At 56.3% G+C, this 14,408-nt stretch overlaps 2 protein-coding genes across 6 annotated transcripts in view; one reads left to right on the top strand and one right to left on the bottom strand.

Annotated features, from left to right (window-relative positions):
• DENND2A (DENN domain containing 2A) overlaps positions 1 to 7,353 on the top strand; it is a 63,347-nt gene extending 55,994 nt beyond the window's left edge. For 3 of the 5 annotated variants that reach the window (XM_074582360.1, XM_074582350.1, XM_074582341.1), the window contains 6 exons: positions 1,517 to 1,694; positions 2,513 to 2,554; positions 3,913 to 4,030; positions 4,657 to 4,896; positions 5,601 to 5,687; positions 6,625 to 7,353. In XM_074582360.1, the coding sequence (XP_074438461.1) occupies positions 1,517 to 1,694; positions 2,513 to 2,554; positions 3,913 to 4,030; positions 4,657 to 4,896; positions 5,601 to 5,687; positions 6,625 to 6,656 (697 nt within the window). In that variant the 3' untranslated portion in view covers positions 6,657 to 7,353. Of the gene's footprint in view, positions 1 to 1,516; positions 1,695 to 2,512; positions 2,555 to 3,912; positions 4,145 to 4,656; positions 4,897 to 5,600; positions 5,688 to 6,624 lie in introns of all 5 variants that reach the window. The other 2 variants (XR_012586387.1, XR_012586385.1) reach the window with 1 other exon arrangement.
• Positions 7,354 to 8,193: 840 nt separating this feature from the next.
• Positions 8,194 to 12,127, bottom strand: LOC141741553 (uncharacterized). Its single transcript, XM_074582395.1, has 3 exons — positions 11,455 to 12,127; positions 9,688 to 9,814; positions 8,194 to 8,941 (listed from the first exon to the last, which is right to left on the bottom strand). Exons 1-3 carry the CDS (start codon positions 11,962 to 11,964, stop codon positions 8,865 to 8,867), a joined length of 714 nt encoding a protein of 237 aa, XP_074438496.1. The 5' UTR covers positions 11,965 to 12,127; the 3' UTR covers positions 8,194 to 8,864.
• Positions 12,128 to 14,408: the final 2,281 nt, after the last annotated feature.

Here is a 14,408-nt window from a genome sequence, read left to right as displayed (position 1 = left end):
GTCCCAGCAACCATAACTGTGTTCTGCTAAACTGAACTTCTCTGATGGAAGCCAGCCAGCTGTAGTCCAGCCGCCACACTGCTCAGCGTGTGTTAGCGTTACAGCACAGGGATTCAAATCCACCAGACTTAGCTGGAGCTGGGGGGGAAGGGAAAGCAGGCTTCACTTTTCAGAGAGAGCTCGAGTCCACACCCATGAAACCCCCTTCCCTCTCAAATCAGCAATAAACTTCCAGATCCGGGATGCTGAGTGTAAATTCCCCCATGGAGTTTAACAGGAGCCAGCTGGGCGCCCTTCCTCGGCGACATGACTCTTCCTGGCTGCACCAGCCTCCCTCCCCTCCTCCAGCCATTCGAGTCCTGGATGCTAGTAAAACAAAATGACGTGATGTACAGGGTTTATAGTGGCGAGCCTTCCCCCTCCCTTGATGCATACAAATGCTTCCAGACCCAGAACGGATGAGTAACTGGTGCCCTGCAGCAAGCTCTGCCGTGTCTGCTTGCCTCCTGCCAGAGAGCTGATGGGGTTTCTGGACAGACCCTCTTGGAAGTTGTCACCAAAGGCGCTTCCAGATGAGCCGCTGGTGGTCTTTGAAGGGGGAAGAAGGAAGTCTGTGGTCCTGTGAGCCGCGGGCAGCATCCCGCAGAGGCCTGCCGTGTGCACCCCTCCGGGGATTTCACTCTCCTGTGGTTCTGAGTAGCCTTGGCCGTCTTCGCAGGCTGTGGGGTGCCTGTATAGCCTTGGCTGGAGGTGGCTGCCTTCCTCCTTCCCCCATGTTCCAGCATGGCTGCTAGGAGCTATTGGAGTGATTGGAACTGATATAAAAGCATACCATTGGAATGCAATTACTTCTGCTAAGGGTTGCCCAAAAGCAAAGCATATATGCTGCACAGGTAGCAAGCCAAGGGGCAGAGGTGGACCGTGGGTGGAATGACGTGCAGAAACACCTGGTGACTTTGTGGCTGCAGGCTGCACCCAGGGATTTGCCGGGGAGTCCAAGCAGGTTGTCCAGCTGAGGCTAAGAGTATGGCCAATGGTAAGTGGGCCACAGTTGGACCCAACAGATAGTTGCTGTAGTGGTGGACCTGGCTTCTGTGCCCCACAGCTGTGTGCTGTCTGTGCTGGAGAGTGTAGCCCCTGTGCATTCAGACCTGTGGCTTTCCCATGGGAACAGCCACAGAGACATGCTGTGGGAGAATAAACTCGTTTCTCTAGTGAAAGGCAGTAGCATGGAAGACCCCATCTGATGTTTTCCATCAGGGCACTAGAGGAACAGATGCTGGATTCAGTGGGACCAAGCTCTCGTCACATGTGTGCGGGCCAGGATCATCTTTCATAACCTGGGTTCCTACCTCAAATTATTGCTCCTAAAACTGAAAAATGGGGTCAGAAATCTGAGAAAACCCCTAGTAATTACAAGGATCAATTGAACAATTGAAAGAGCCCTGATCTCTAGGAAGCACCACTGATCTCCTGACTGACCAGCCATTGCCCTTTGTTGTGTTTCATCTTCCAGCACTCTCTCCAAGTGTTGCCATGCCACAGTGGCCCTCCTGTACCCCTTCACCTGGCAGCACACCTACATCCCTGTGCTGCCGCCTTCCATGATCGACATCGTGTGCTCTCCCACCCCCTTCCTCATCGGCCTGCTCTCCAGCTCCCTGCCCCGCCTGAAGGAGCTCCCAGTGGAGGAGGTGAGCCATGCCCCCACACCGCAGCCTTGCTCTTGGTTGCTTCCAGTGGGCTGAGTTGTCTTCTGTCCCAGAAAGGCTGCTCTCGAGAGTCTGCCTTGGCAGCTGGCAGCATGAGGGAGCTGAGCTCTCGTCCTCTGGCTCCTGCGAGCGTGGGGATGAGGGAAGAGGCGGACATCCCCCGGGGAGACAGAGGTCTGCGCTCTGCCTTGTCCGCAGCTTGGGAAGGTGGGGGGCTGGGATCTCCCACCGTGGGGCTGCAGCGGGTAGGAGATGATTTTATTTAAGTTTCTGTTGGTTTCTGTGTAGCGCTGTCTAGGGGCTAAGCACAAAGTCTGCCAGGCTTGACGTATAATTGCTACAAATTGGCCAGGATAGCTGGCCCTCTGATTAACACAGGTGCCTAACGGAAGGGGTAAATAGTTAAGAACAAGGTTCATGGTGCACAAGGGTGGACGCAGCAAGGCTGAACATGATCGGGGAGTCATCTCCCTCCCTGCCCACCCAGGGGACAGCAGTGCAGCACATGAGGAGAAAAGACGGAGCTCTGACCCTGATGGGGTGGTGAGGAGCAGTGGGATGGGCTTGGAGCACAGCCTCCTGCTGTCCAAGCTGTTCTGTGGTTTGTGGCGACATCGTTAGAAAGCCGCAACAAGGGCTCCGCTTTTGGCTTGCGCTTGGGTGCCTGCTCCAGCTGCAGTGGTGGGTAGGAGGAGCAGGGGCAGGGCCGAAGCATTTCCTCCAGAGCAGTTGTAGATTAAGATAAACTCCAGTGATGGAAATAATGACTTCCCCTTTTATTCTTGCTCTGTCGTTCTTAGGTCCTCGTTGTTGACCTTGTAAATAACCGGTTTTTGAGACAGGTGAGCAGAGCTATTTCGTATCCTCCATCTTCTATCCCCTTCTTCCACGACACCTTACCTCCATCTGTGTTTGCTGACCCACCTGGGTGGCTGGATCGCTTACTCCCATGCAAACTGTGGCAGGATTTGTGATTGGCATTGTTATACGAGTTGCTGTGTACATATGTAATATGAGAGTCCCAAATCACAGCTATTGAGGACCAAACCATTGTCCATTATCTATCTCTCTTTTTTTTAAAGAGGGAAACGGTGCAACTTGAGCACTGCAGGTCCTTAACGGGTCCTTAAATGGCATCCTGTAAGGCTGAGGGCAGAGCTGGAAAGCCTCGGCTTAGCACTGTCTGCTGGGGAGCAGCGTGGGCTCTTCCAGCCTGTGTCTGTCAGTCCTGCTCCTATCACGTACCTGGCCCGGAGCGGGAAAGGGAGCCTCGATTTCTTCAAATCCCTTCTTGCCTGAGGAGCTTGTGATTCCTTGTTCCTTGCACTAGGTGTGACACAAGTAGGAAGCTGGTAAATGGGAACCCAGCAGTTGCTCTGCAGATGAAATTGCCTGCTGATTTTTACTTCCCTTTGTTGTGGAAAGGAGGAGCAGGATGTTGAAGGGAAGTGGGCAGATGAACGAACGTCCTTCTGGCCTGGGAAGCTAGTTTTTCCCCCAAGCTCTTCAGCAGATCACTGAGCAGTGCTGGCTGCATCGGTCTCTGACATGTGTCAGGTCCCATGGGTGGGAGGGGACGAGCACATCTCCTGCTGCAGGGTGTAGCGTGTGGGTGAAGGCCACTCCTTCGGTGCAGTTCTTGCTTGACAGCTGCCTTAGCTGCAGGGAAATGCTTTACTTCGCACCTCTCTTTTGGAGGTTTAAGCTAAATCACACTGTCTCAGTCAGGGCACACACTCAGCGGCAGTTCCTTGGTCTACGGGAACCCATTACGCCTCCATAACGCGATCGGTGCCTGAGCGGAGCTGAGCAGGGGGTTGTGCTCACCTGGCTGCTCGCCAGCATTGTTCAGATACATCCTCTTTGTGGTGGTGCGAGTGCTTGCAGGCAGACAGTGGGGCCACCGGTGAGCCCTGCCCAGTAGCCTCCCAAATAGGACATCTGAAATTCTTCCAGAATAGGAGAATATTTGGGACAAGACACCCCCTTTCTTTTTCCTCTCGCACTTCTTGATAGTCCTGCACTGGGAGGTGCTGGGAAAGTGCCAAGTGTATTACAAGTTCTCCCTCTTCCTTTCCTCACAGTTCATTTTTAGTGCTCCCCCTGCTGTGCTAGGGACCGGATAGGAGCTGGTGAGGAGAAGGGCAGGGTCTGGCTATGTCCGGGTCCCAGGCCCTGAGGAGGTGGCTCTGTTTTGCAGATGGAAGATGAGGACTCCATCCTGCCCCGCAAGCTGCAGGCTGCCCTAGAGCACATTTTGGAGCAGAGGAACGAGCTGGCAAGCGACAAGGAGGAGGGCCCTGTCAATGGCAAGCAGGGTAAAGCACAGTGCCTTTCAGCTTAAAACCACGTCTCTTCCTGCCTCTTTTTCTCCTGTCGCTTCTTAGGGGAAAACTAAGCTTGTATTGAATTTAACACCACAGAAACTGGAGGTAGGTGAGGATTTTGGTTGAAGCTGTGTTAAATATTCTGTTGCACTGGGGACAATTCTCTTTGCGTGAAGACAAACAGTATTTGTCTCTTCCTGGCTCTGTCTGTTTTCCCCTACGGCTCCAGGGAACCCCTTTCGGTGGGGAGGGGGGTGTCCCACAGGCCTCTCTGCTGCTGACCCCGTGAGTGATGCAGGCTCCTCTGGGGGACAGGCCCCCTGCAGAGCTGCAGTCTCTGAGGTGGCTGTGTAGCTCACAGGTGACTGGGCTGAGGCGGCTCTTTCGGGTGCAGCAGGGGCATCTCCTGGTTGCAGGGGAGACAAGACAAAGCTGCGTGGCTTTCAAGGGAATAGTAGCCCAGTCCTCTTCCATGGCAAGCACTTCCTAGGATGCTCTCTGTCTTGGGCATCTTTTCCTGCTCAGGTCGTAAAAAGCCAGGGAGTTTGTGCCCAGGGCTTTTCCTAGCATGTTCTTAGAGCACTGTCCTCACCGCTGCCTCTTTCTTTTCTCCTTAGAGACCAGCCCTTTGAATGAGGTGGTGTCAGAGGCCTTTGTCCGTTTCTTTGTGGAGATCGTGGGCCACTACTCCCTCTTCCTGACCCCCACCGAGCGAGAGGAGCGGACCCTGCAGCGCGAAGCTTTCCGCAAGTCCGTCTCATCCAAGAGCCTCCGACGCTTCCTGGAGGTCTTCATGGAGACACAGATGTTCGGGGGCTTCATTCAGGAGCGGGAGCTGCGGAAGCAGGGGGTCAGAGGTGAGGGGCTCTGCCTGGGTTCTGCAGTTGTGGAAACTCCACTGTTGCTCCCACAAGAGCTGGCACATGCTCACCAGCCCCATCCCCAGCACCGTGATGCTGGGACACCAGGAGGGAGATGGTAGGGAAGCAAGAGTGCAGGCTGATGGTTTGTTCTGACACCCCTGGGTGGCCTTCAGGGAGTCACTCGGGGATTTTTTTGTCTCTGCTTCCTTATCTTCCCCAAGGGGCACATCGCCTCACAGGAGCATAGTGGGACATAGTGGAGAACGGGGGCTTTTTGTGTGTGATCTGGTAGTTTCTCATTGAGGTTGGCGTTACAGGCACCCTTCACCGCTGCAGTAAGGGACATAAACAGTATCCTCCATGTGTGTGCCTCTTTGTTCCATGTTGAATTCCCATCAGGACCGTCACAGAAGGGGTACACTGCTGGCACAGTGTATGGATTGGTTATAGCTGTTTTGGCTAGTAGAAAACATGAATGTGCGTGTCCTTCCCAGAGCTGCTTCTGTTGTTTCACTCCTGTTATCCCACAGTCCCAAGGGCTCTACTGGGAGCTGAAGTTTTTCATCCCTGCTGCTGCTTGATGCTGGCTTAGCCGTTCCCCGCCAGGCACCAGCGAGCAGCGGGCACTTGAGTAGGTGGCTGAGTAAAAGAGGTTAAATCTTGTGTGACGATTGTTGTTGACTTGTTTTTTTCTGCAGGTCTGTTTGAGGTACGGGCTCAGGAGTACCTGGAAACACTTCCCAGCGGGGAGCAGAGTGGAGTCAATAGGTTCCTGAAAGGCCTAGGTAAGGAACTAGCAAATCCCTTGGCTTCTCAGGAGGCTTGGGCTTCTTGTTGCCTTCAGGTTTGGCAGCAGAGAAGCTGCTGAAGGGTGGTAGGACTCTACTAGTGACTGTATGTGGCTTCCTGCAGAGCAGCGCTCTGAGTCTTGAGTGATCAGTGCCTGGCCATGTATCCCTGCTCCAGCACCCTGTTGGCTCTGTCCCCTGGTCTGCCACTTGTCTGGAGGCTGGTGGGGAACCAAAGTTTGGGCCATGAGCTATGTCGTGCCTTCCAAAGGATACAGACGGGTCTGAGGATGCAGTGGAGCAACCAGTGACTCAGGGGTGGTGGAGGCAGTTCCTGATGGGGAGAGTGACACAGCCTCCACGGCCTTCAGGTTTGCCCTTAGGGATCAGTGGTGGGAGTCGCCCAGGAGTATCCTAAGGCTGAATCCATTTTCTGCTGTAAGTGAGGCTAGACGAGAGCTACAGACTGAGGTTAGAAGTCCTTGATAAGTCATTGGACATCATGGCTAAGAGAGTTTGATCTTTTGTTCAGATCACATCCCTGGCCCTCTTGTCTTTTCTTGGCCATTTAAGAGCAGCAGTGTCAGTGAGGCCGGTGTGCCCTGCCTCTTACCCCCACACGCTCTGCCCAGGTGAGCTTAGTAATACCTTCACCTTCCAGGACCACTGGGCAACTGGGTTTCTGGAACGTGTGTCTGGGAGCTTGCAGGGTCCCAGTCTGCAGCGCTGCCCCCAGGGGATGGGCAGAGCTATGACCTGCTCTGCAGGCACCTACTTGAGCTTTCCAGGGCAGGCGGAGGTGGGTAAGGACCAAAGGTTGGCAGCAGGAATGATTCTCTGCATAGGCCTGCATGGCTGGTGGTGAGTGGGGGGGAGAGTGACACTTGTTTTACCTGTCGCTGTGGGGAGTCCATTTTCCTTTCTCTCTCTCCAGGTAGCAAAATGAAATTCCTCCACAAAAAGTAAGAGTGAAGCACATCCCCGTTCCACAGAAGAGAATGGCTTAACCATTTAACAGCAATAAATCAGACTATTATCATCTGTTTCCATTCGGCCTGCTCCCAGGAGCCAACAGCCTTGGGCGAGCTGACTGCAGCCAGGACGTGCTCGCATGGATGTGTGGCGCCGCAGGAAGATTTGATGGCTGCGGGGCTGCCGGGACAGGTTTCTGGATATCTACAGTACCATGCACTGGACCAAGCACTCTCTGAACTCTGCACTAGCACGTTGCAGGCATCCCAGCGGATTGGATCTCTTAGCTAGTCAATTCTTTGTTTTGTTGTATTTTTTTTCTATTTATGTTGGGGTTAGAACAATTATTAACCGATGACTCTTGCCCTGCCTCCTCTCCGCCTGGTGCTGCAGGAGGCCGAAGCAGGACTCCCACGGTACTGAGCAGGCAAAGCTCGGGCATGGAGGAGGGGAGGAACAGAGATGTATGGAAATAGGTCCCTGCAAAGCGAGGATGCTGAGGGCTGCAGGGGTGATGTGGACTGACCGGGAGGAGCTTCCAAGCAAGGGAGAGGGGGTGAGGGGGAACCACTAAACCTACTGAGGACTTGATGGGCCGGCCAGCTCCTCGGGCGGCTGTGCCAGGGTGTCCTGGCACGCAGAGAGGCCTTTCCTTACGCAGTGTAATTAAAACCGAGTGGTGTAAAAGGCATGTGGACCCTTGGTGTTTTGGGGAAGGTTGGTGAAGCCGGAGAGGACATCTAGGAGCTGAGCCCTTGGCTTGGCCAAGCCCTCGGCTTCCCCATGAGCCTCGCAGCCCGGGTGGCCTCGTTCGCTCGCCTGGCTGCCTGCAGGGGGAGCCGAAGCGGAGCCTGCGTCTGGAAGGCGAGACGGGCTCTCCTCTCCCCTCTCAGGTGTTGCTGCCGGGGGTGCAGTAGGAAGCCGGAAAGTGGGGCGTGCTTGCTGCTGCTGCCTTTGGAGCTCCTGGGTGGGGAGGAGGTAGGACCTGCCATTGCCCGCCTCCTGCTCGCTTCTCTGCCTGTTTTGGTGGGGAGGAGAGGTGGGGAGGTGTCAGGGGAGGTTTGAGGAGCTTGAGGGCAGGATGAGGGCTCTTTCCAACTGGTGCAAAAGCTTTTTCCCTTGTACCGCTTGTGAGGGCAGTGTCCAAAGCTCTAGGTAACCCTGCTTGAGCAGGGGGTTGGCCCAGATGACCTCCAGGGGTCCCTTCGCACCTCAACCCCTCTGTGGTTCTGTGGTGAGCACCATAAATGCAGGAGAGCAGTAGTGCCGTGCTGGGCAGGGGCAGGTAGGCAGCACCTGCATCTCTACACTCCCCAACCCCTCTGCGGAGACAGTTGAAGGAGCGATAGAAGGGGGTCAGAGAAGCCAGGGGCATTTATCTGCCCCCTGCCCAGGGTCAGGCTCCCGCAGGGGTGACCAGGGGGATGGTGTACTGAGCAAAATTGTCACTACTTAAAGCCCACTCCATCAGAGGGGGTGGTGGCCCGCCAAAGGAAACTGCAGTGGAGGTCAAGGTGAATCAAACACTGTGTTTTGGTTTGCTTTTTAAAAGGTGTTTTTAATGGAGGCAAAAGGGGTTTTGCAAAGCCGGGATGCACCCACACAACGCAAAGGTGGCCAGGATGCCTACAAAGCTTTGTGGCGTGCTAAATGAAGCTGCTCTCGTGGCTCAGTTTAGGCCTTCAGAAGCAGGTCTCCTACGTGGTCCCCCACCGCCAAGCCTGTGCCTGGGGGCTCTGCGTTCCGCTTCTCAGGTGACGTTCCCAACAGCGTGGGACTTTGCCTTCCTCGGTGGGAGCCGTGGTAAGGAGCTGGGCGGGTTCCCTGGGGCACACGATGCTGACAGGCCCCTTAGCTCAGCTTGAACTCGCGTGTGAGCATGCCGAGATACTGTCAGCTTTTACTGCGACATCCTTCTCGCTCAAATCAAAATGGGTTGTGAAATAGCCCCGTTTGTCTCATTTAGGGGTCTCCAAGTGGGCTCTGCCATCACTTGGCTCTGTGGTTACTCAGTGCTTTCATTGGCAGCTCTCAGGAAAGCAGGAATCAAGCTGACGTAGCGTACAAAATCCAGGGGAGTGTTAAAAAACAGCGGCATGAGAAGTGCAGTGAAAGTGATATTTACAGCCATGTCATTAAGGATTTAAAATGAAACTCGGACAGAGCGTGCTGGTCTCCAGCTGCAGGACAGCCTCTCCAGCTTTACCTCGAGCCGTGTTGCTCCAGGATGAGGAGGACCCTGCGCCCCTCAGGGCTCTGGAGGCTTTGGAGGAACCCACCTGTGAAGAGAAGCTGTAAGATGGGCTGTGCTGGGTCTGACCATGGGCCCGTGTGTCCTCCCGAGGAGGCTGCCAACAGCACATGCCCAGAGAAGACTGTGTGAACAGAGCCCTGTACACTACAAACGTACACACACACTATATATATTACTGTATATACACCCAGAACATTATACTTGCCTACTGTACATCCCACAACCAAGGGTTTCCCGCACCAGAGCTGGTGTCTGGGTGCTTTGGAGCCTTGGATGAGTTTCTCCTCCGTGACCATGTGTATGTGGGTGCTAAAGGCAAGGGGCCAGTCCAGGGGCAGTATGGATAGGCCGAGGGATGCTGGAGACTGGGGACACTCTCTCCGTGTGGTTAAATGTTAAAAACTGCGATCTCCACTCCGTGATGGTCCCTGAGTAATTAAGCAGCTCGCACACGCCAACGTGAGCAGCTCTGCGGGGCTGGGAGCCCGTGAAGTCCAGGAGAGCCGAGCTTGGTGACTCCCAAGTCACTTGCTAAACCCTGAACCCCGTACCCATCCTTGGCTTTCTGAGGGCTCAGGGTGCTGGGAAAATGCCAACTGACGGTGGCCAGTGGTGACAGGACAGATGGGGAGCCCCGTGCGTGGAGTTTAGGAGACGAGACCATGCCCTGCACAGGTGGGCCTGATTTGGTTGTGGAGGGGTGTAGCCGAAGGGTGGCTGTGTGTGGGGGTCCCCGGCGGGCGGGTTGGCGGGGGGGGGGTTGCAGCCTACCTCTCTGCCTGGAGACGGCTTTCAGGTCGCAGGTACCAGCAGGCAGCTTGCAGGTGTAGAGCCCCAGGCAGCCACCGCAGTCAGAGGGCTTCTGGCAGGGCCGGGAATGGATGCCATGGCAGGAGTGCTACAGAGGGAGGGAGAGAGGTGGCCATGGTGCCGGCAAACAGCCTTGCCCAGCCCTGGCCTGGCACCCCCTCCCAGGCACAGCCTTGTCATCGCTCTCTGCTCACACTGCTGAGAGCCACGGCCCCCAGGAGCCTGTGCCATGCACAAGCTCGAAGAGATTCTTTCTGCCCAGGCTTGGGCTGCCTGAGAGCAGCCTCTTGTCAAGTCAGATGGTTTCCTTTTGGGGTGTGCGTGCCCCACAGCCGGTTGTGTTGTTTTGGGGTGACGTGAATTGCTCAGCCCCAGGACCGCACTTGCCAGGGGCTTGTTGGCTCTGGCACACTGGAGCTGACAGCGATGTGATACCTTGGGGGTGAGATGAGCTCAAAAGAGCCTCTTCATCTCCCCAAGACGGGCGGGCCGGAGAGGCTCTCGTTAGAAAGCAAAGCCAAGTTGCAGAAGATGATACGATATACTGGGATGGGCATTTGCTGCTGGATGGTTGGTTTCCACTTAAAATGGTACCATAATGCAGTAAAACCTGCAGCAGCGGGACAAGCTGCTCAGCAGGCTGCAGAGCAGCAGCTTCGCGCGAGCAGCTGGAGAAGTCGGGGCCGGAGGAAGCGGTTTCAGGGGCAGCCCGTTCCTGCTTTGAGCAGAAAGCTCGCTAAGTGGCTGGCCCCCGCGGCTGAAGGGCGGCCGCCTGTGTGGCACCAGGTGGGTGTCCTCAGCCCACCTCCTGGGCATGGCGTTGTGGGACACGGACCCAGGCCTGCGCTCGCCTCCTGACCCGCTCACCACCTGCGTGCACAGCCACCGGCTCTGCCCTGAGCCTCGCCAGGTGCCAGGTGGGGTGTAGGGCTGTCCCTGCCCACCACCCTTGCCTGCCCCACAAGCCGAACAGCGCTGTGAGGCCGTCTTGTGGCCGGTGCTTTCACGTTCGGCTCATGAGGAATGGCCCAAAAGTGGCTTTTTCTACCCAATGTTTGCAGGGACACGGAGCGCTCAGCATCTGCTCCTGCTGCCCTCAGTCCTATCTGCTTTTTATGTCCCCACAGGGACTGCTGGGCAGTGAGGTTCTGCGTGGGGATGCTGAGGGGTCAGGTGTGTAGGGGGGACACTGTTTTGAAGCTGGAGAGCTGTCTGAGTTGCTCGGGCAGGTACCACCAACGTGAGGGCAGCCCATGGGTCACAGTGTGGGTGCAGGAACCCTCTGCCTGGTGCCACCCCAGCCCTGCTCTCCCAACCCCCTTGCCTGCCTGGCGCGGGTGTGCAGCCAAACTGTGAGAGTTTGGGGGGCAAAAACTGCCGGGAGCTCAGGGCGCAGGTCTGTGCCGGGAGGGTGCTCTCCCGTCCCTGCGTGGCAGTGTGTTTTGGGGCTGTCCTGCCTGGTTTCGGTGTCTCTGTGCTGCACAGACCTGCCGGAGCCGCTGCTGGCTCCCTGTTATAACAAGGTCCCGTTTCTTTGGCCCCATCCTCTTCGTTAGGCACCTGTAACACCATCACGTGCAGCCCCTCCATGCCCTGCAGACGGGTGAGCTGAAGGGGCTCACTGAGTTGCCCGACCCCGGGGTGAGGAGCGGGGGGCTAGTGCCTCCCCTCACTCCTGGTCCCACTGCAAACCCTCATCCTCGCTGGCCCCAGGTGGCTTGTGCTTACCGTGTCCCCGTTGAACTTCCCGTGGCCCTTCAGGTGATGGCTCAGCCCCGGGCTCCTGCTGCGGGAGGGCTGCCGTGGGAGTCTCCGGAGCTTGCCGAGGGGGTCCTGCTTGCTGCTGCCCAGTGGGGGCTTGGCCATGGCCTTGCTGGGGGACCTGGAGCTGGGAGAGGCCTCTCCCATCACCTCCCATGCACCGGACAGGGGGTGGCTGCCCTCCGAGCCCTGCGAAGGCAAGTTGTCCCCTCCATCTCCAGGTGCCCGAGGGTCTTCTCCATGGCTCCCAGGTCCTGGCTGCCTCTCCCGGGTGCCAGCACGGCCCCCCACTGCCTCAGATGGTGCCGGAGCTGAAGAGAGCAGCACCAGGAGGAGAGCAGTGACCGTTAGCGCCTGGACCTTCATCCTCAGGGCCTGGCTCTGCTCAGCATCCTCCTGCCCAGCCGATGCTGTTGGAGGCAGGAGCAGAGGTGGAAGCTGCCTCTCTTCCCTACCGCTGGATCCAGCCGAAGTCATTTTTATAGCGCAGGGACCTACCCCGGGGGCACAGCCCTTTCCCCCGCCCCTGCTGTGTCCCACCTCCCCGCCCGCCCGCGAGCAAACCCGGCTCCTTGTGTGGGCCCCTGTCCCCCTCCCTCTGCTCCCAAAGGCCCCAGCACCCTCCTGCCACGGCCACCCTGTCCCCGCTGGGTGGCGGGTACGTGCGTGTCTGTGCACCGGCGCGTGGCGTCTCCCACTTGTGAGCGCGGAGTCTTTCAGCTAAGCAGCACTTGCAAGTAAGGTCTTAGTAAAAGGAGGGGGGCGCCGGTAAATGTTTGTGGGTGGGTGGACGAGGGAGAGGGGATGTATAAGATCAAAGCGGGTCCCTTTGGCCTCTGAAAAGGCAGCCATTGAATTTTCATTGTGTTTCCGAAGGAGGCAGCGCTGATGTGTTGCAGCTCTATCCTATTCTCCAGCCCACCCCTCTTGCCTTCTCAGCTCTTTGCCCAGTTTTAGCCAAATCTGATGGAAAGGTGGCAGGCTCGGAGGGAAGGAGTTGCTACCAGCCTGGTGAAAGTGGTCTGGGTGGAGGGAAGACACCCAGTGAAGGCCTCCATCCGTTGCGGTGGGAGGTCATTTCTTATTCAAGAGCAGAGCACATATGGGAGAGCTGTGTTTGACTAAGCTTTGGTTGGCTTTTGTGTCGTGTTAGATACCAGTGATCTGCTCCTCAGTCAAGGGTCCTCTCCAGTGGGTGACCTCTGTGTGAAACGAAGGGTGAGTCCGTACTCCAGGCTTACTATCCATCGGGCTCAAAAACCAGCCACCATCAACCCCCAGCTCTGCTGGAAACTAGTTTTAATGAGTTTCAGTGTTCACCAAACTGTTGGCTGGTTACCCACGGTGACCACAGTTGCATCTGGTGTACACCATGTGTTAGGAGACGGAGGTCATCCTTCCTCATTGCTTCCACGGGAGATGCCCATGCTCCCTAATACTTGTCCATATTTGGCCTCTCTCTCGGATGGGGAAGAGACAACACCCTCCACCATGTCACGGCCTTCCTGCCAACACCTTCTTGATCAGAAGGCTGTAGTCACAGTCCTGAGCATGGGGACTAGCCCCTTTCCCTCAACCCCACTGTCTAGCAGGGAGGCTCACCCCTGGAGCCTTTTTCCACTGAGTTCCGGCTCCTCGTCCACCAAAGGGCAACATTTGCATGTGCACGGGGCTGCAGGAAAGAGGCTTTTCGTTCAGAAATGTTCTCTGTACCTGCTGAGGAGGGACTGACAGCAGTGGCTTTAGATGCAGCATTTGGGTAGGGTGCAATTACTGCTTCCAGCCAGAAGATAGCTCTGAATTAAAGAGCTAGGCAGGACGGGGCAGCAGTCACACCACCGCAGCCTCCGCCGCCTCCGGCTGCTCCAAGGACAGAATTCCAGTGTGAAGGGAGGAAGGACTCTGGAGGGCTTAGTGAGTGTTTTTGTGCCCGTGTAAAGCTGAGTGCCAGTTCCTCCTGTCCCACCATGGCTTCAAAGGTAAAAAAGAAAAACCACCCACCACAGCAGGCTCCTCTGCAGAGCTGTCAGCCCATTGCCCTGGGTGTGAGCAAAAGGAAGGCAGGAGACCACGCAGGAGACCAGAGAGCTGATTTCTACACATCTGCCTGTGTAGGAGCCCCCATCCTGCCCTCCCCCAAACATCACTTGGGCATTTGCAATTGCATGGTGGGCATTCCTCTGTGGACTGGGGATGAGTTCGCGTGATTGCCGTCCTGTCCTTCTCACCTCTGAGGTGGGAATAGCTCAGTAGGCTTGAGCCAGCAAGCATCCCCCTGTGAGACCCACACAGAGGTCTCCTGCCCCTGGCCCACTGCCATCCCCTGCTACTCCCCTTTCAGCCACTGATGGTCCTGTGTAAGACTGAAAAAAACAGAGGCAGAGCTGGTGTCTTTCCACCCTTGAGTTTAGTCGCTCTAGGGCTAGAAGACATCTAGAGGAGCTATCTCTGGGAGACCAGTTACACAACAGAAGAGTGAGAAGCTGATTTCCATAGCCAAGCTGGCAACGTTAGCTAATTGCCAAAAGGCTGTGGAACAGGATAAAATTGATCTAAGCGTAGATGTCCTCGCTAATAAAGATGCCGGAGGGGTTAAAGGCAGAGGGATAACCGTGCAGCTCTAGCCTGGGCAGGGTCAAGGAAGCTCTGCTCTGTGCCTGCCTTTAGAGTCGTTTGAGCTACACAGCTTTCGTGTCCACCTGTAAACAAGGGCTCTGCTTCCCCTCCTCATTATCTGTCATTATCCTGCGCTTCTGCAATGGTACCAGGAGACTTCTTGTTCTGGAGGGAAGCGAAGGTGCGAGTGAATGTTTTGGTCCCAGCAGGCAGCGCTCTGTAAGGACTGTATGTCTGCCAGTGCTCCTCTCCAGCCAGCCCCCAGTGGGAAGTTTTCTGTGTCAAGTACCCGGTGTTTTGCCAAG

This window comes from Larus michahellis, chromosome 1, assembly GCF_964199755.1.
Source record: "Larus michahellis chromosome 1, bLarMic1.1, whole genome shotgun sequence".
NCBI lineage: Eukaryota > Metazoa > Chordata > Aves > Charadriiformes > Laridae > Larus > Larus michahellis.
This window is presented reverse-complemented; position numbering and strand designations above follow the sequence as displayed.